At 40.8% G+C, this 18,729-nt stretch overlaps 2 protein-coding genes across 2 annotated transcripts; one reads left to right on the top strand and one right to left on the bottom strand.

The window, feature by feature from the left end:
- Positions 1–4,969: 4,969 nt before the first annotated feature.
- On the top strand, positions 4,970–7,900 carry ndufs6 (NADH:ubiquinone oxidoreductase subunit S6). Its single transcript, XM_080862366.1, has 4 exons — positions 4,970–5,133; positions 5,440–5,493; positions 6,177–6,299; positions 7,761–7,900. The coding sequence occupies exons 1-4, from the start codon at positions 4,990–4,992 to the stop codon at positions 7,827–7,829; spliced, it is 390 nt and encodes a 129-aa protein (XP_080718492.1). The 5' UTR covers positions 4,970–4,989; the 3' UTR covers positions 7,830–7,900.
- A 6,512-nt stretch (positions 7,901–14,412) lies between these two features.
- irx4b (iroquois homeobox 4b) lies at positions 14,413–18,514 on the bottom strand. Its single transcript, XM_080863749.1, has 6 exons — positions 18,007–18,514; positions 17,499–17,684; positions 17,185–17,297; positions 16,716–16,872; positions 16,380–16,533; positions 14,413–16,265 (listed from the first exon to the last, which is right to left on the bottom strand). The coding sequence occupies exons 1-6, from the start codon at positions 18,049–18,051 to the stop codon at positions 15,679–15,681; spliced, it is 1,242 nt and encodes a 413-aa protein (XP_080719875.1). The 5' UTR covers positions 18,052–18,514; the 3' UTR covers positions 14,413–15,678.
- Between the last annotated feature and the right edge of the window lie 215 nt (positions 18,515–18,729).

The following is an 18,729-nucleotide window of genomic DNA, read 5'->3' as shown; positions in this document are numbered from 1 at the left end:
TCGTTTATTGACCCACAGAAATCACTAGCTGAGTCTGCCAGGTGAACTCAGACTTACCTATTTGACAACCTTCCACAGCTCACACAGAAACAAAGGAAACATTTAATCTGTGTTTCTTTGACCAAATGCTTCAGTGGAAAGCAATTGGACGGTCCCAAACACTGGATCAAATCTTCCTGCCGTGCTTTTGCGAAATTAGAAGTGTTCAAATAATATATGTGCATGTACACACGTTTTCCGAATCCCTGATCCTCCATCAGCAAATATTAACCTTTAGTTTATTCGAGCAAAGCCAGCGTACACTCAGTGTTTGTTGCCAAACATCTTTCAACCAGTTTGGTTTCTTCGGCACTTGGGACTGAGTATTGCAGTCAGTCAGAGCGTTTCATGGCCCCTTTTCTGACCTTTAGTAAACATACAGTGGCTGAGAATTTGCCCAAAGTTTTGAATGTGACTGGTTTTAAAAGTGACAGGGAGTTTGAAAAGCGACCGTCCATGATGCACACTTTGGCTCCCTCTTGTGGAAGAATGATGGAACTCAGCCTGATGTTGTTAGAAACTTCAGTTCCACCAAAGGTGCTCTGTTGGTTGAGATCTGGTGACTGTCGAAGCTGTTTGAGTACATTGAACTCACTGTTCTAGAAACCAGTTTGACATGATTTGAGCTTTGTAACATGGTGTGTTATGCTGCTGGAAGCAACCATAAAGGTCATAAGAGGAGCGACATTGCAGTAGATTGGTCATAATCTAACAGGATTGATCAAAATGCTTGAAAAAAAGGCATGAACATTTGCATAATGACAGATTAAAAAAAAAAAAACTTTTCCATTTAAAAACAAGACAAACAGTTTTGATTGAAAATCAAAGTCTCCATCTTCTTCCTGTTATTGGCCGCCATAAAAAAAAAAGTGCCTTAAATATTGCATATTTGTCCAAACAAATACATGAAATATCTACATCTTGCTCACACACAGCGCTCCGACCTCTGGACAGCCCTCGCAGCTGAATAACCAGCATTGTTTGGCAGAGATTTTGAACACTTGCAGTTTGTCGGATGCACTGTTTTATATTTTATGTGTAAAGGCTGGGATGTGTGTAACGGATTTTAGTCCTTTGAAACATTTGTATTTGTCTTTTGGGGGGTGCTAAATGTCAGTAAGTGTAACCATAAATGGGTTTTCAATGCCCCTGTAGGTGTTAACTGGTTAATTCTATTGCATTTAAAAAATAAATGATGATTTTAAATTGTATTCATAAAAATAAACCATGTAATCAGTAAGTGTATGCTGTGCAGTGTTCATTTTGTGTTTTTGTTTTAGATATTTTTTAAAAGAAGATGGTGGTGGAAGTTTTGGTCAGTTCATTTGGGTCCTGATTTTAAAGAGCATAGAAAAACCTAGTACACAGATCTTCCCGTTTTTATTTTCTTTTTGTTTGTATTTTTAATGATTTTTACATAATGCACTGCACTAGGTGGGTTGTGGTATTTATACTTAAGAGTCCAAGAAAACATCTCTTTACACCGTCACTGCCAGCCAGAACCAGGGTGGAGCCATAGTTTTATTTTGTTTATGTTGAATTCTGACCCCACTATCCAAATGTTGCAGAAGAAATGGAGACTAACCAGACTTGGCAACATTTCAACACAATCTTCTGTTGTCTCATTTTCATGATTCTATGTGAACTGTAGTCTCAGTTTTCTGTTCTTAGATGAGGAATGGCACTTGATGTGGGCTTCTGCTGCTGTAGCCCATCTAGCTCAAGGTCAGACTTTACTGTGTATTTAAAAATGCTCTCCTGTACGGGTGTTTTATCCTACTATTAGAGGTCTGACCCTCTCTGTTGACCTCTGGCATCAGCAAAGCATTTTCACCCTGCTGCTCACTGGATATTTTGTCTTTTTTCATTCTCTGTGAACCCTAGTAAGGGAAATTGCTAGTGGACCGCAGTTTCTGAAATACCCGCCTGGGACCAACAACCAGGTCATCTTGACAATCTCTACATCACTACTTGCCGCTATCTGATTTTCTGACCATACAGCTGAATCACTCTACCTAATAAAGTGGCCATTGAGTATGTATGTATCTATCCATAGTACTGCGCAAATGTCTTGAGCAAACCCTCATTGATTTATATTTTCTTTGGAAAAAAATGGGAAATAGGTTAAAAAATAAATGTAAATACAGTATATAAGGCAATATCATTGTTCAATTCTCACAAGCTTTAAAATCAATACTTGGCATGACCACGTTTATTCTTCAACACAGCCTGAACTCTTTTAGGTCAGCTTTCTTGTCATGCCTTTATTTAGTCATTAGGAATATTTCTCCAGGGTTTTTGAAGGACATTTAAAGCTCTGGATGTTGGCTACGTTTCGTTCTGTTCATCCATCAGGATGATCCCACGCTGCTTCAGACCTTGTTGATGCAAAAATACTTTTCTGCTCCTGTAAAACTTTGTTATCGTTGGCATTTTTTAATAGACTCAAGATGAGTTGAGTCAAGTTGAGACATAATTACTTCTCATTTCTTTAGTTGAGTCACTTACCCTAAAGAAGTGAGAAGTAATTATGTCTTTTGAGACAGGCTGCTAGTAACAAAGTGCCTAAAGACACAGTTTACAGTTTATTTGCTAAGTTGTCTGCTATAGAAGCAACACTTGTGCATTTTTAATGGTTGAATGATTGATAGGTCGGTGTTAAGTGTTTAAACAAATAAAATAATAATTCACCTGAAAATGGTCAGGTACAAGAACTGGACTGAAAATAAGTGAAAAACAAGGCCACTGTCTAAAGAAAAACTTTTGAAAGACCTTCAGAAAGTCTGATAACGATCGCTCAAGATCACATTTTCTTTGTAAATGACAAAAAAAAAACCCAAACAAAAAAAAACAACCCCCCCAAAAAACCCACCTGGCTTTAGAATCAAAACATGCAGAAACACAGGGCGGCTCACGAGTTTTGCTCAGTATGCGTAAAAAATTTGTCTTTTTTGTTGTTAGGAGAGGAACTGTAGAGAGGTGAGAAGACTTCAACGTATTTTTCACCCAAACAATTTATTACTTCAGCACAGTTTTCGTAAATATCCACGCCTTGGGTGCAGTCACCCCCACGCTCGTACAACACTTCAGCCCTGCCTCTGCTTGTGTCTTGGATTTGTCTTGCAGAACACAAACAAACGTCCCCTCCTTATAACAAAGAAGCAGTCCTTGCAGCGCCTCTTCAGGGCAGTTTTGGTTTTCATTCCTGCAGAGGGCTGAACGCAGGGAACATGCCAACACTGTCCCAACAGAGAGGTTTCACGACGAGCCGGGAAGCCAGAAGAAGGGCGCTGGATGGAGCTGATGCTGGCCGATGATGGGAGAAATGCACGAGAACCGCCGGTGAGCATAAAGAGAGATCTGTGAACAAAGGCTGCCGGTGAGGACAAGGTCAGACGCCAGTGGCTCATCTGGGCCACTTGCCTAGCTAAGGAGGTAGCCAGATGCTTTAGCAGAAGGGGGGCCATGGCGGAAAAGCTGCAAAGAGAATTCCAAAAAAGGATATTTTTTAGTTCCTCACGTTGTGATGCAGAGCTGAAAAGATTACTTAATTTTTTCACTAGGCAAGTATTAGCCATTCCTCAAGCAAAAACTATTGAAAATGTGACAGTTACTGAAACTCCACGTTCTTAATTGGGTGGATTCACCATCTGTTTAAAATAAGTGCAACAAAATCTTTTGGTCAGGTGAAACAGGGCATCCAGAGAGGTCATCTTAGTCTGGGAAGGTGACATTTCATTGGGAATCAAACGGTCACACAAAATCACAAAACATTCATTCATTCATACGGACCTATCCTGGGGTCCTTAGTTTCTCATCTGTCTAAAACATCCTGTTTTGGCTCCCTCGCCCCTCCCTTTGAGCCCGCACTCATCTAATTGGCTGCCCCTCACAAACCTAAAGTTTTAACATGAGGTGGAGCTGCGTGCCTGACATGACCACATTTGGAATACCTGTCCTAACTGACATCATACAATGTTTAGAGTAGAAAAAAAAAGTATCAAATTTGAGTTTTTTGGTCAGAGTAAATTCTTGCACATATGCCGACTTCTTTACTTGAAACCTCGGCCTTTATAACACAAGCATCACCCATTGCAACATGACACAAATGAGAGGAAATAACAAAAAGCACAATACACCGCCTTAAATAACGTTCTAATACTATTTGAGATGAACAAACTAGCCTGGGCTAACAAAGGTAATCATATTAACATGTTTTTTAAAATACAGTCAGCAACATATTGCAGAATAAGCACTACTCATGAGGCCTAGTACGTAACACATTAACCAGCTACACACCAATTTAATAAAATCTTCCATGGGCCTTTAAAAAATGATATATTTATAGGCTACTACCTTCCTTGTACAAAAAAACTCTGTACATGTAAAAATTACCACCCGGTGTCCACACAGCAGAACTATGTAACGGCCAAGGAGACGAGCATGTCAGAGCTGACCTGCTAGCACTAGACCGAATAAGCATTCACACTGTGTGAATGCTTGCGCAGAAAACATTACAAAGTCAAACAACACAAACAAACCTTTCAGAAATCACTAGAAAGTTGAATTCATGAATTCATTTATGCCCCTGTAAGTACGTGTTAATCGCCACAACAAGAACCACACTGCTTTCTTGCTTCAAGTACATACAACAGCTTCCGGTGTATTGGAGGATAGTGAGGCCCTTATTTTTGCCTTTCAGGCAGTTTCCTCTCGCTAGTTTTGTGGGAGAACACTTCCCTTTCTCCATACTAACAGTCTCGGATTCCGTCTTTTTTAAATTTGAACTATTTTACATTTTATAATATATGTCAAAATAAAGAAAGGCACCTTGCTGAGGCTTGCCGCCGGTAAAGTTTGTTTGAGCCTGAAAAGCCAGACTCGGGGCGAAATTAACCTCGGTATTAGCGTCCTTTGCGAGGCAGTCTGGGAAAGCAGATTGTTGTAAACATGGCGGCCACAGTGGGCAGAGTTCTGTCCTTCAGTAAAAATGTTAAGCTGCTCGTTTCGCCTTTGAAGCTTTCTGCAGTACCTGCTCACCGTTATAGTGTAGATGTTTCCACTACCGGCGAGCCCATCACTCACACCGGACAGGTGAGCTGAAAACTACCTCTCTGTTACTGTTATTTTACCCCATGGAGCAACGTTAGCTAACCTTAGCATAGTGTTACTGACGCCTGCAGCTCCAAATTACTCTGCTTATAAGATGTTTGATGTTTGAATGCTGGTCACTGATTATATTGCATACACAATATGCAATATAATGCAATAAATCTAAAAGTTTCATTTAGTTCCGCTCTTAAAACAGTTCTCATATTAGGACCACAATGTTAAATCACAGATAAACAAAATAACAGGATGCCTGTAAACTGCTGCGTGTAACTTGTGTTTTTCTCCTAGGTGTATGATGAGCATGATTACAGGAAAGCCAGATTTGTTGGCAAACAGAAAGAGGTAAGAAATAAGCACTTAACAATTTATTCATTTGGCTAAGCTTAGTGTAACCCCTGCTAACTGGGTTTAGGGCCTAGGTCTTTCAGATCCAAGGCCAAAACTGTGTGAATAACAAATCAAGAATTGAGAATTGTAGTCTCAAAGAAGATAAGCACTGGAATCCTGAATAGACTGTGAGGTTGCAGACCAAGAAAAACTTCAGTTTTTCAGAAGATACAACTTTAAACCAGACTGAAGTATGCTAAAGACAACCTGGAGAAAGATTAATGCTTACTGGAAGCACGTCCTTAGGTCAGATGTGGGTCATCGCTTTGTCTTCAAACATGACAACGAGTCAGAACATATGTTGCTCCTGGTGAAGAACTGCCCCCAAAATACCAAAGTGAACGTTATTGACTGGCCTGCACAAAGCCCTGATTTGAATCCCACTGAAGACAGAGGTCAATGCCAGTTTTTGTTTTTTGCGAAATAATTGTTTCTGTGTGCAAAGTAAATTAATGTAAGCATCCAAACTAAAACTACGATGTTTGGAAAAGCTGTTTTAAGTAGCACTTGGAAAATACTTTAAAAAAAAAAACAACGAAAACATGCACATCAGTGCAGAGTCCCCATACCACACCTAGCGACTTCCTCGCCGAGTTTTGGAAAGTACTTACACAATTGCTTTGTATTGTTGTTTAAAGGTGAATAAGAACTTTGCCATCAACCTGGTGGCAGAGGAGCCAGTGTCTGACATCGAAGTCAGAGTGGTATCTTGCGATGGGGGCGGAGGAGCGCTGGGACACCCCAAAGTCTACATCAACTTGGTAAGACCCTGCAGACACCATTAGATAAAACTATTTCAAGTGCTTGGTATTCATATTGCTGGGATAGGCATGAATCTCCTAAACCTAGCAGCTTTGTGCAGTGAGGGATCTCAGAAAACACAAAGGTGCTGTTGCACTGATGAAGCTGGCAGCATGATGGTTAGCACCATCGCCTCACAGCAAGAAGCTCCTAGCTCTGAATCCTCCTTTCTGTGTAGAGTTTGCCTGATGCCTCTGTGCCGCCTCTCACCCTCGGACAGCTAAGACAGCCTCCAGGCCAACCAAAACCATGAACTAGATAAGAAAAAGAAAATAGACAGATGGAACGATGAAGTTTATTTAGCACTGAGGTTGAGTGATGACTCCAAAAGACTGTCAAACCCCGTTTCCCAAAATGTTGGGACGCTGTATAAAATGTAAATGAAATTCAGTTTAATATTTGGTTTAATATTTGATTCATGATGGTATACAAACCTGGGAAAAATATGATTTTATCTGAAAATAAAATTGATCAATTTCATTTTTCATGTTCGTTCTTTCTTTCTTTCTTTCTTTCTTTCTTTTTTTTTTTTTTTTTTTTTTTTTTTTTTTTTTTTTGGAACAAAGTTGAAACAGGCCAAACAAAAGACTTGAAAGTTGCGTAAGAACCAGAAACCATTATCTCACAATGGCTTTTACCTGATTGGCCATTTCTGTAGGCACAGGACGAGGCCATAAACTAATAGTAAAGATGGCTCCGTCTCTGGAAACAAAAATAAGCTACTGATGCTATCCAGACTTGTAAGCAGGACAAAGTGTACATGTATTCTAGCAGCATGGCTTTCTGAGTCTTTCTTCCACTTACCCATTTCCTGGTTGGGGGGGCTGAATCCTATCCCAGCTGCTACAAGTAGAGCGGCGGGTACGCCCTGAACAGGTTACCAGTCTGTTGCAGGGGTCACACAAAGAGGCTGACAACCATTAGTGCTCACACACACACCTATGGCCAATTTAAAATCACCAGTTAACCTAACCCCACTAACATGCCGCATGGATTGAACGAAAAAAACAAACAAAGTAGGGCTCTTTAGCTGAAATCTTGTTTCAAGCAAGGATTTCAAAACTAGAACAGCTGCTCTCTTCACTTCCCGAATGTGTACAGTAGTGTGTTAAATATTAAATAGGGTTTGAAAAATATGAAGATCCTTTTTTTTTTTTTTTTTTTTTTTGCTTTGCAGAATATACAAATGATTTATAATGTCCCCACCTTTTACCAACAGTGTGGCATCATTGTTAAAATGGATAAACTCAGCGAATTCTATGATTTCATTAGGCAAACAGTAGGTTGGAGTAGAACAGTAGGAGAGATTATAGCCTGACTCTGCACATATAATCTGTAAAATTTTATTTAGTGTTGTTTTAATCTAAGATTATTTGATGTAATGTTCCCAAACTGTAAACGCTCTTGTTTTTTGTCTTCAGGATAAAGACACAAAAGTGGGAACGTGCGGCTACTGTGGACTGCAGTTCAAGCAGAAGCATCATCACTGAAACATTTCCTCTTTGCTTCTCTGTGTAAATCGCCATATTGCTCAATAAATTATATCTTGTCTGAGAGTTCATTCTTTGTAATTAAGCATCCTGGAATAAAGACAAAGACTGCACTACACAAAGTTTTGTAGACAGTCAAATGTGTACAGGCAGTTTCTAATTATTGCTCTTGTAGATTTGAAGGCGAAGCTCTGAATAAGTTGCTGCTCTTACTGTAGATTCCCCGATGCTGCTGTACGTTTGGTTAATAGGGTGCAGTTCCACCCTGTGACAGCCAGAGGTCAGCAGAGTCCTGCATATGTGTTTATTCTGAGGCTGGAGACAGGCTGAAGGGCTTTCTTTCAGGAAATAAGACAAGTTTTACATTTTCTTCTTTGGACACAGCAAAGTTCATTTTTTTCTAATATAATGCATTGAAAGGTGATGCAAACTTGTAATTAAAATCAATGAAAATACAAATAGTGCACCAAAGTGTTATCTGCTTTAAAGTTATGATTATTTCTTTAGTACATGAAAGAGATGATAGATAGAGGACTTTTGTCAGTTGTTTACAATGAAGAGCGCTGAAAGGACCTTAACATTCCTCCGTCGGCTCCCGACGATCCAAGCTGGAAGGTCTTGCTCTGCCAGGATACTGTTGGGTGGGGGTGGAGGGGCAGTCTGATAGGACACAGCAGCGTGGAACAATACATGTTTGAAGAAGATCATATATATATTTCATCAGGCTTATTCTCCATAGACCTCTGCATGCCAAATTGGCCTGCGCTTGGCTCGGGCTCCAGACAGCACTACCCTGTTCTGTCCCCAGTGATGCAGGCAGTGGAACTGCATTTTCCACACCACGGAGCTCAGGTTGGGAAGAGTTGTCAGGCTGATATAATTGGCCCTGGTGACTCCTGGAAGTGAGGCTTACGCTGTAGTTAACCTCATCTATAGTCAAGACCACAGTGGATGATTGAAGGGGAGAGAGGTGCACTGTTAAAATGAGGCAGGCGAGCCGGGTCAGTGTCAGAGAGCTGACTGGTTGGTCTTGCGGTTGGTAAGTCTGAGTGGTTCAGAGGCGGTGCTTGGATGGGTTGGAGGCATTGCCGGGGGCAAAATCTTCAGATGAAACTGAGCGTGTGAATCGCACAGTGTTTTAGTCCTGGGTTTGACTGCACTGCTTCATTATTCAGCGCCTTTAAATGTGCTGCTCCAGCATAATGTAATATTCTTCAGCATCATACATATATATATATATCAAGGAACTCCAGATTGCAAAGGTGGATTTAACCAATTTGCAGACTGGCTCATTCATGGGTGCCGTTTCCAACTGTCAAATCAGCGCGGGATTGAACGCTACATCCACTTACCTATTTTCCTTCTCCATAATATTAGATCGTAATTGGAAATAAAACCCTTAAGCATATTATGAGCTACAGTGTCGGGTCAGACCATGCAGACAAAGATAAGCTCAAATGAGACTGTAATCACAGTGAAAATGTCCCCACCACCGAGCCTCACAGTAGATAATGGAGTTAAATGCCACAAAATTCCTTAGCACGGCGTCCTTCCACAACAATCACTCACTCCACACAAAACATCCTCCTCATCGCTGTAATTGCCCTATTAAAATATTTCTCCTTGAAGATGTGTCACATTACAGACCCCGCGGCTCATTAAGGAGCTCCCTGCAGCCAATTATCTGAGCCTCCATGTCTGGAAGCCAGTGTGACCAAAAGGGGCTCAGAGGCAGATCTGGGAGCAGCCTGTCCTCCTCAAATCTACACCTACTGTATGAGAGTCAAAACAGAAAACTGACCTTTGGTCATTGTCTCGGGGCGACTCCACTCAGCTCCACTTTAGAGTCAGGTGACAGAGCGTCTGACCTTTACCATGGAAATAATGACTTGTTCTTGTGCCAGGAGCTCAGAGGGTTACCGCAGGGAGCGAGACACCTCTGGCGACATGTGACAGTTTTTGGAGGAGAGAGTTTGCACTCAGCACTTTGATAGCCCCGGAAAACCAAAGTGTGTGTGACAAGACACAAGCGACTTAGAAGTGTGTGTATATCTATGCCTGCGTGTGTGTGTTTGAGTGCGCACCAGAGACATAGTGTTGAAAGGAAATAGGTGTCAGACAAGAGGTGCAGAGAGGAGTAATTTAAAGTTGTCAATACTTCCTGTGCAGACATTCCACCTGAAATTTTAAAAATAAAAGTGATTGTGAAAAAAGGGTCTGATTGTGAAGGGAAGAAGAAAAGAAACAGAATCCGAACAAACAATACATGTTGATGAAATTCGGGCAAAACATTTGCAGCTTACTTTCCAAGGTCACAAAAAAAGCCCTTCGCACATGTCTCTGTGTCAACTATCCCTCGAGACACAAAGAGCCCAAAAAACTCCCGGTGCTGTGAGACAGACAGGTAAACAGAGAGTCTAACATTCCCCGACCTGTGCAGCAACACACTGAGTCTTAATCACATTATATGGCCCAGGGAGCAGGCCTGCGTGTCAGACTGGCTGTTGAGTCGTTCGACTGTGTCGACAGCAGACATAGGAGAGGTGAGACAAGTGGAGGGACAGAGGGAGGGAGAAGACGGAGGAGGGAATATGGACAATGGTGGAATAAGTTGGGGAAGGAGGTAAGAGGAGACACGACATAGCTGGAGTAGTTAAAAGAGAAACGTGAAAAAAACAGGCTGTTAAAAAAGGGATACAAGAGAAATGTCACGAGGAAAAGATTCATGCTCAAAACTTTAGCTGCATTTCTAGTTTTAACATTTTTGACTGGGATTTCACTCAGTGTTAAGTTTACACACGATATCCTCCCCAAAAGCATTTATTTGAAAAAACTTTTGGTCTGATTTGATACTTTAACCATTAAAAGAAGTCTTCATCTTCAGTCATTCTTCTGACTGAAATGTCATTTCATTTTTGTAATAATTTAGGTGTTTAAATTCTTTTCATTACCATAAAATTAAAGAAGATTAAATCTAAAGCTGATTTATGTGGTTTTGCTGGTGAGAGTTGTGCCACGTGGGTTACAAAACAGGGAGCTGGTTGTACCGTTTTGCAAAAAAGTGATCCCATTATCCCCTTCTGACTGGATCACTTACAAACTAGTCCCACTTTTCTACACAACTTCATTGGATCTCATTTCTCCAGAATATCTTCATTTAATTTTTAATCGCTGTTGCAAGTTTCAACATCTTTAAATCATAGTTTTTGGCCTTGTACCTTAGTTTTTAGTTAGTTATAAAATTGCTTTTATCAGAAAAAAAGGTTGTTGATGAAAACTGTGACTTAAAAATATTGGTCAACAAAATGAGCACTGGTTAACAGCAAACTTATTGAAGTTCATGCTGACCTAGCTGAGATTTTTAAAATGTCAACTTCGCATTCATTGATAACCTTTAGTTAGCTTTAGCTAACAACAATACAAATGTTTTGCCCAAATTTCATTGACATGTATTGTTTGTTCATATTCTATAAGTGAAGTTTTTTCCTCTTTTTTATTTAAATGAAGCTAACATGGAAGTGTAAATAACTGCAGTTCCTTGGAAAGCCACTTGAGGCTGGCTTAAAAAATTAAATTAGTCCAATAGACAGCATAAAAGATTGATGTAGCTACCTTGCTTTCCTTTTGGAACCTCAAAAAGTGCGTTTTTTTCTTTTTTCTCTTTTTCTGACTGAAGCCCCCTCATTGACAAGTTGTTAGCCAAAGAAGTTTCAGTTTCATATCACAAATAATCCTCCATTTTTTTTAAACATAGTATGAGTAAGATGTTGTCTGATTGTTACTCGGGTGACTCGGGAGTGACATCATTCCTGAGTTAGTGTGTCAGAGCAGGCACAAAAACCTTTTTTACTTCTTAGCAAGGTAGACCAATTCAAGCATCACTAGCAAAGACAATAATATGTTTTTGAGGGTGGGGGTTAAAAAGACTGCTGCAGCACATCCATGGATAGAGCCAAGTCAATGCTCTGCCTGTGGCACAAGTCACAGATCCACAACAGATTAAAGGTTCAACAGTTTTACTACTGTTTGCATCCGCTGCCTCCGTTTAGGAATGTAAACTTTAGGTTGGTGGGGCTGCTCCACCTTTCCAAACTGGAAATCCCATATCATTGAATGTTCCAGATGAAAATTTTTACTTGGCACGTGGAACTCAATCTGGAACACATCAACAGAGCTGTTTGTCTGCTAATCAGAAGGTCGTTGGCTGAATCCCCGAATCCTCTAGTTTGGATCCTGATGCATTTTTCGGGAGTAAATGTTAGAAAGTGCTTTGGAATATATAAAAGCACAGTATGAGTATGTTTGTCACTGTGTGAATGAGAGTTGCCCTAGAAAGCCTGACTGTTCTACTGAGTAGAAAGGTGCTATAAGTGGTGAGTGCTATATGGTGGTAAGTACCATTCCATTTACCATTTGCAGAATGTTAATTTTTAATTTTTACTATTATTAAATCTGACCAAAAAAGAGTGAGCCCATAAGCTCAGCAGGAAAGTGTTTACCGAGGTCAAGGCTGAAAGCTTTTTCCCCCATAGATTCTGTAGGACCATTGCTATAAGAGAGAATGCAGTTTAAGGTACTTCTGCATTGGCTTCGTTTTCCTAACTTGGAAGATACATCAGTGTTTTATGGTGTCTGTAGTCAGTCCTCATAGACTCCTTTTTTAAAATGTTCAGATATACCGCATTAAAACTTTTCTTACATGTACAAAAAACAGTTTGTTCTCTATAGCTAATTCTTTTTCTAATAGCTAATTTGTTCTTTCTGGCCATTGTATGGGGGATGAATTTACACAGTTCAGTCCTCTAACCCACAGGTGTCGAACTCCAGGCCTTGAGGTCCACTGTACTGCCCTTGTAGCTTCTTATTGGCAAAGCACACCTGATCTACATATTCAGCAGCTGGTAGGGCAGGGATATCTCAAAAACAAGCAGGATGTTGGCCCTTGAGAACTGGAGTATGACACCCCTGCTCTAACCTGTTTTATGCTTAAAGTTATATCTTATCAGTTGTAACTGCATCTGAGTGACAGTTGTTTTTTCTTCAGCATTTAGTCATCGTAAGACACACTATGTTTGTTGTTCAGTCTCTCCAGTTCCTCATTCAGTTTGAAAGCTGTTTTCTGCTAGCCAAAATCAGACTGCCATCCAATATGCTAGCACTGAATTACCGTAGTACCTTGCTAACCAAGCTAATGTTAGCTAATAGCTCTCCAGAGCTACTCTATCATCCAAATGTGGGTTAAAATGTATTTAAATTAAAAGACCCCCCCCCCAAACAATTAGAAAAAGAAATAATCTGGATTGTAACACCAAAATTACCAAAGGCTTAAAAAAGGCAGTCCAGAAACCAAAGTATGATGGCTTCAAGTCTTTTTTTTTTGTACTAAGGCTATGCTAATGTAATCAATAGATTGTTCACTTTCCAAGAGCTATTTGAAATGTTTTCCAGCTCTTTGATTTTGGTTTTTAAGATTATAGCTCTAACCTACTATTTTGGTTCTACTTTGAGTAACAAAGAAAAAAAATGAGCCAATTTTAGTGAGGCAGACTTGCAACCAGCTAGCGAGTACAGTGGAGTGTTTATCAGCAAAATATGAATCATTTTCTTAGCAGTTATTTTAGACCACAATAGGAAATGAGTAATGCGCTCAGTTTCTGGTGGCCGTAAATTTCCACTGAGTGCTAATGTTGCACAGTGATTGAATGTGTAAGTAAGCAACCTTTAGCCATGTCAGTTTTAAGTGTACATGTCAGTACTGTGGTCACAGCTTCATGCTGCTGACCCTTAGTTGACAATAAATGTGTTGTTGCTTGTCTGAATTTTACAATAAGTTTGCATATTATTCATGAAATTATATAATGAAAACACAGGCACAAACACTGTATTGAAAACAATTGCCAATTAACATATAAAGGGAAGCTGGACCTTTTCCTAACCAAAGCTAAGTCACATTGACACAACTTGATAAAATGCATATTCCTCTCCCCGTACTCCCTGTTCTCTCTACCAGAGGAAAAACGTTTTTTCTCAAACGGCTAAGGGTGAGAGCAAGTATACCCTTATATCTCTTTCCCCACTTAGCACAAAGCCAACCTCTTATCTGGCTGTCATTCAGCGTCCTTCACAACACTAGTACTTCTTCTTTTGAAGTCAAATCTGCCTCAAGATTGTTTTTAAACCAGAAACAAAATTGTACCTGTTCTGGTTCATTAAATTTGGACTGAAAAATGTAAAAATTTGAGCGAAAATATGAAAGATATATCTGCAGCCTACCAAAATAAGATCCCAGTCGCCAGCAAGCAGGAGAAAGAAAACTTTCCAGAAATAAAACGTCAGATGTCATTATTTATCATCTTAGATCTTACTTATTTATGAAGCAGAAACAGAATGAAATTCTCGGTTGAATTCATCCTGAATTATTTAATTTGAAATGGTTAATTCCATACAAAGCCCAGGCAGATCCCTCCTCTGTTCTGATAAATACTTTATCACTGCTACTAAATCGAAAACAGGATGAGCAGAAATATTGTTGGGGGGGTGAAGGAAAAAGACAACAGCTCTTCACCGTTTCTTGTTGTGCTTTATTTGTGAAATTTGTGGAGGTTCCTTTAATAATTAAAGTTGATGAAAACGCATTTTTTCTTAAAAAAAAAGTTATTTAGGCTAATGATAACTGCCTGATTTCTGTTTATTATAGCAATCTTTTCTATTTATTGCCTGCATGAAAAAGAAATCACCAGAGGGGATAAAGACGTGACACTTAGTTAAAATTACTTAAGAGCTTTTATGAAGCATTTTGCTTGTGGTGGATTTTCTTGCAGTCCCAGGTTGACAAAGTCAAAAGCCGTCTAATGAAAAGGGATGCATCGCTGATTGCAGCTATATCTGGAGCCGAGGTGGAAGTGGCATCGATTTAACAATTTAGCAGCACCCTCCTCTGTGTGTTTCCATTAGTCACGGCTGAATACCACTCACATTCCCCCTTTCTTTCCTTCAAAACACACACAAATACCCTGTCTGTGGCACACTCACACACACGCATCCAAAACTGCCGAGGTATATTCCCTTTCCCCTGAACTGGATTTATATCAGCTAACGTGATTCTACTATTGGTTCCAGACAGTGGGCAGCTAATGTAAGGGCACAGTCGGAGAACTTTGCCATGCTAAGTAACACGCCTTTTATTTCTGTGACTCAGTGCATGTGCAGGCTATCGTGCAAGTGTACAACACTGTATTTTTTCATGTGTGTGCATCATACAGCCTTGGAGCAGAGAAGTGTGCCGTGACAGTTGATCGTTGATGTAGTTTGCAACAGTCTGTAACTTGTAAGAGAGCATTGGGGATATCAAATTGCCACATTAGGATCATACACCAATAACTGACCGTTCACTAAATTCCTTCAATAAAATAAACTATTTTCCAATCATAGCTTAGCAACTGTGACTATGCAGAGCGGGTCTGCCGGGCTTTGGATTTCCTGAAGCAGTGTGCATGGGCCTTTAGTAAAAGGAATGTCTTTTTTAAACCATTCTCTGAACGAGGAAAAACAGTGCAACGGGGGATGACACTTAAGCTTGTTAGCATGGCTCAGTCTGGATTGTGAGCTGGTAAAGATACTAAGATTTTACTCTAAGCATGACATTTTTACCCACTGTCTTCAAGCCCGCAAAAACAGTTGTTGAACTAGAACTGGCGGTCCTGCCTTAAAACAAAATGGAAACTTCAACAGGCAAACAGGGAGTGGCTCTTAGTGAACGGTCAGCTGATCAAGTCACACAGTCAAAATATCGACTTTCACATTAAGTCGAGTTTAAGTCAGTCTCTCCCAACGATGGCTTGTTGATGAACTACAAAGCTGAAGCAGACCGCCCAATTTCAAAGGACTGTCCAGGTGTTCTGCTCTCTATCGTAGCTTCGTTTAGGCCTTTCCATACCTCAGCCGGTTTGGGCTGTTGGAAAGGAGGGCCGTGGAAAACGCCATCCACCCATTCTCTGAGTGTGGCGACTGGAGATTCCTGTTGCCTTTCTGTCTTGGTGAGTGCCATGTTGGTCGGATACCCGGGTGACGAGGAAGTACCGGTTGATGACAGCATACATGGCGGGTACTCAGACTGCAAGCTGGCATCCAAAGACACAGCAGTGTGAGCGATGGACCAGATTTTGGGTTTGGCATCTGTGCTTCGAAGGTCTGCATTAAGATAGAAGGAGCTGCTTTGGTGCTGGACCGGTGTGAGTTTGGGGCAGTCAGGGGACAGTCTCTCTTTTCTGTGCAGTGTATCTGGGTTGTGTGCGAGATGCACGTGGGGTAGCTCTGTGTTTGGGTTCACTTCATTGTCCTCAGGTAGAAACTGTGGCTTTGGATCACAATCAGAAGCATCAGACTCCAGCAGATCGAAGTCCTCAAGATCACTCTGCAGGTCTGCGCACTGTTGCTCTGAGAAAAAAACAAACGACACCGACAGTAAAGAGTCTGTGCATAACAGTCAAAGCTCGGAAAACCATGAAACAAAGCAAACTTTGCTGGCAGACTGATTTAGGACTTGCATACCAGGAAGCTCCTTGTCACTTTTAAGTGGCTTCTCAGCTTCATCACTGTCATCTTCACAGCCTCGGTCATCTGAGCTTTTACAAGCCCGCGGTGACCACGTCACCTTGTTCTCCTTTTTCAATCTCCTGCGTGCATTTGCAAACCACGTAGACACCTGAGGGAAGGAAGGAGAAATCAGAAGCGAACTTAAAGTTAGAAAAGGAGGAGAAGGAAAGTCGAAATGTGGGAAAATGTACTATTTGTATGGAATTAGGAAAAGGTGAAAATCAGACACATTATCATGCAACAGAACCCAAAAATTTCCCGATAAACATCAAATATTTTACAAGAACCCACTTGCGTAAGCGTCATTCTGGTGATGATGGCAAGCATTATTTTCTCCCCCTTAGTGGGGTAGGGGTTCTTCTGGTGCTCCTGCAGCCAAGCCTTAAGGGTGCTGGTGGTCTCTCGGGTGGCGTTTTTACGACGCGAAGCGCCGTCTGAGCAGGAATAACTGAGCCAGATGATGAGAATCAAATAAACAGTTAGCTCATACCAAAAGTAAGTGAAAAACAGAGGCAAAGAAAACGCGATATTCGTAAGAATGTGGTATTATAAATTACAATTAAATTTGAGTAAATTACAATAAAACACTATAAATATAATAAATCTTATTATAGTATAACACTGACTCCATAAACCTGCTACAGACAGGTTTTTCCCATCATTCTGAAGTAAATGATAATGCTGACACAGATATTTTACAGTTATCATGTTAAAAATATGTTTTAATTTAAGAGCAGTGAAAACATTCTTGTTCACTTACCCATATCTGTCATAAGGATATTGTCCAAATGTGTATTCATAAGGATAATAGGCAGGAGTCTGAGATGTCCCCACATGCACAGATGCAGCTCCTTCTTTGTGATCTAGTGGCCCCTGAAAATATTGAAGAAATTAATGCCTAATCAAGGTTAAACAAACTTTTATTTATTTATGTGTTTTCAGAAATGTTCCTGCACAAGAGACAATCTTTACACGTTTTTACTGTAAGGGCAAAACGAATAAGAAAAAAAAATCCGGAAGTGAACACTTTGAAATCCGAGAATTAAAGAGTTAGAAGTGAAGTGTGACACTCACTCTGGAATAGAGAGCGGCGTCCGTAGCGCAGGTGTTGTAATAGCTCTGGCTCTTGGGATAAGGGCCGCTGTAGACTCCGATGCCTGCTCCTGGGGTGAGCTGGTGGCCCGGTGAGCGCAGCACCGGGTGGGACGGGGGGGTTCCCGGCTCCAAGCAACCGGCCAGGGAGCCTGAAGTCATCAGAAACTAAGGAAAAATGTATGAAACGAACTCACTGATATCCATAAAGGAAAGGGAATCTGGTGTGTATAGAAACTCTCTTACGTACACTGGCGCTTTAAATGTCTCCTTACTTTCACAAAGGAGCAAATGTTTAATCTCAGTTATTTTCTCAAAAGCAAAACAAAAGCTGGAATAAAACAGCACCGATGTGCTGATTTTGTCACATTTTCTCCATAGTGGACTTGTTGATGGACTATTTTTTGACCAGTTAAAATCTATTTATCCTCCTTATTTAGCTCAGGCCCTCATCAATAACATCAAAGACAAAACAATATACTACCCGTACCTGTGGCGTGGTGGAGTAGGAGTATCCCAGCTGAGAGTAAGCCATGGTTCAAATGTGACCAAAGAGGAAATAAGTGGAGTGCAGATGTGGAGCGACTTCCAGCAGCATCCGTACCAAACGCAGATTTTTAAAAATTATTTTAAATTATTTTGCCCTGACACTAGTTCAGAGATACTTTCCGGTCAACTTTGCAGCTTTTTTTGTTTTTAATTAGAATTTCATCTACCATCTCGTCCAAAAGTGGACACGCGGACATTTACGCAGCGCTTTCATTTTACGCACAAGCGCTGACGGACTTTCGAAGTAACTTCTCGGCTTCACCCGCAGTTTCCACCTCATCCACCAGACTGCTCCTGCTCTTTAAAGTGTCCCTGCTCTCTTACAATCCAACGCCAGTTTGTGTGTGTGATCAAACCACGCATCTCTCCGTGATGCGCTCTTTGGTTTTTAAGGCGCGTCTGTCTGACGTCAGCCTGGACTCCGCGCGAGTGTGTGTGTGTGTGTGTGTGTGTGTGTGTGTGTGTGTGTGTAACTCGGTGTTCATATCAAGATGAAGAAACTCACTCCTAATTAATTCCCTCCCAGTTTCCTTTCGCCTCTTATCCAAGAGAACAGCTCTGCGCAGCGATGCTCCCGAGAGTCCCCAGGCGTAAAGAGAGTTGTGATCAATTCTCCTCTCTCTCAATAAACACAGGCGCACAGCTGCACACGTCCACGCACGCA

Source organism: Rhamphochromis sp. 'chilingali' (genome assembly GCF_963969265.1).
Source record: "Rhamphochromis sp. 'chilingali' genome assembly, chromosome: 17".
Classification (NCBI taxonomy): Eukaryota; Metazoa; Chordata; class Actinopteri; order Cichliformes; family Cichlidae; genus Rhamphochromis; species Rhamphochromis sp. 'chilingali'.
The sequence above is the reverse complement of the archived record's forward strand: the minus strand, read 5'-3'. Positions and strand labels throughout refer to the sequence as shown.

Coding starts and splice junctions, on each gene's coding strand:
- ndufs6 (XM_080862366.1), top strand. CDS start 4,990: ATGGCGGCCACAGTGGGCAGAGTTCTGTCCTTCAGTAAAAATGTTAAG. Junction 5,134..5,439: donor CCATCACTCACACCGGACAG/GTGAGCTGAAAA, acceptor TTTTTCTCCTAG/GTGTATGATGAGCATGATTA. Junction 6,300..7,760: donor CCAAAGTCTACATCAACTTG/GTAAGACCCTGC, acceptor TTTTGTCTTCAG/GATAAAGACACAAAAGTGGG.
- irx4b (XM_080863749.1), bottom strand. CDS start 18,051: ATGGCTTACTCTCAGCTGGGATACTCCTACTCCACCACGCCACAG. Junction 17,685..18,006: donor CCTACTCCACCACGCCACAG/GTACGGGTAGTA, acceptor ATTTTTCCTTAG/TTTCTGATGACTTCAGGCTC. Junction 17,298..17,498: donor ACGCCGCTCTCTATTCCAGA/GTGAGTGTCACA, acceptor CAATATTTTCAG/GGGCCACTAGATCACAAAGA.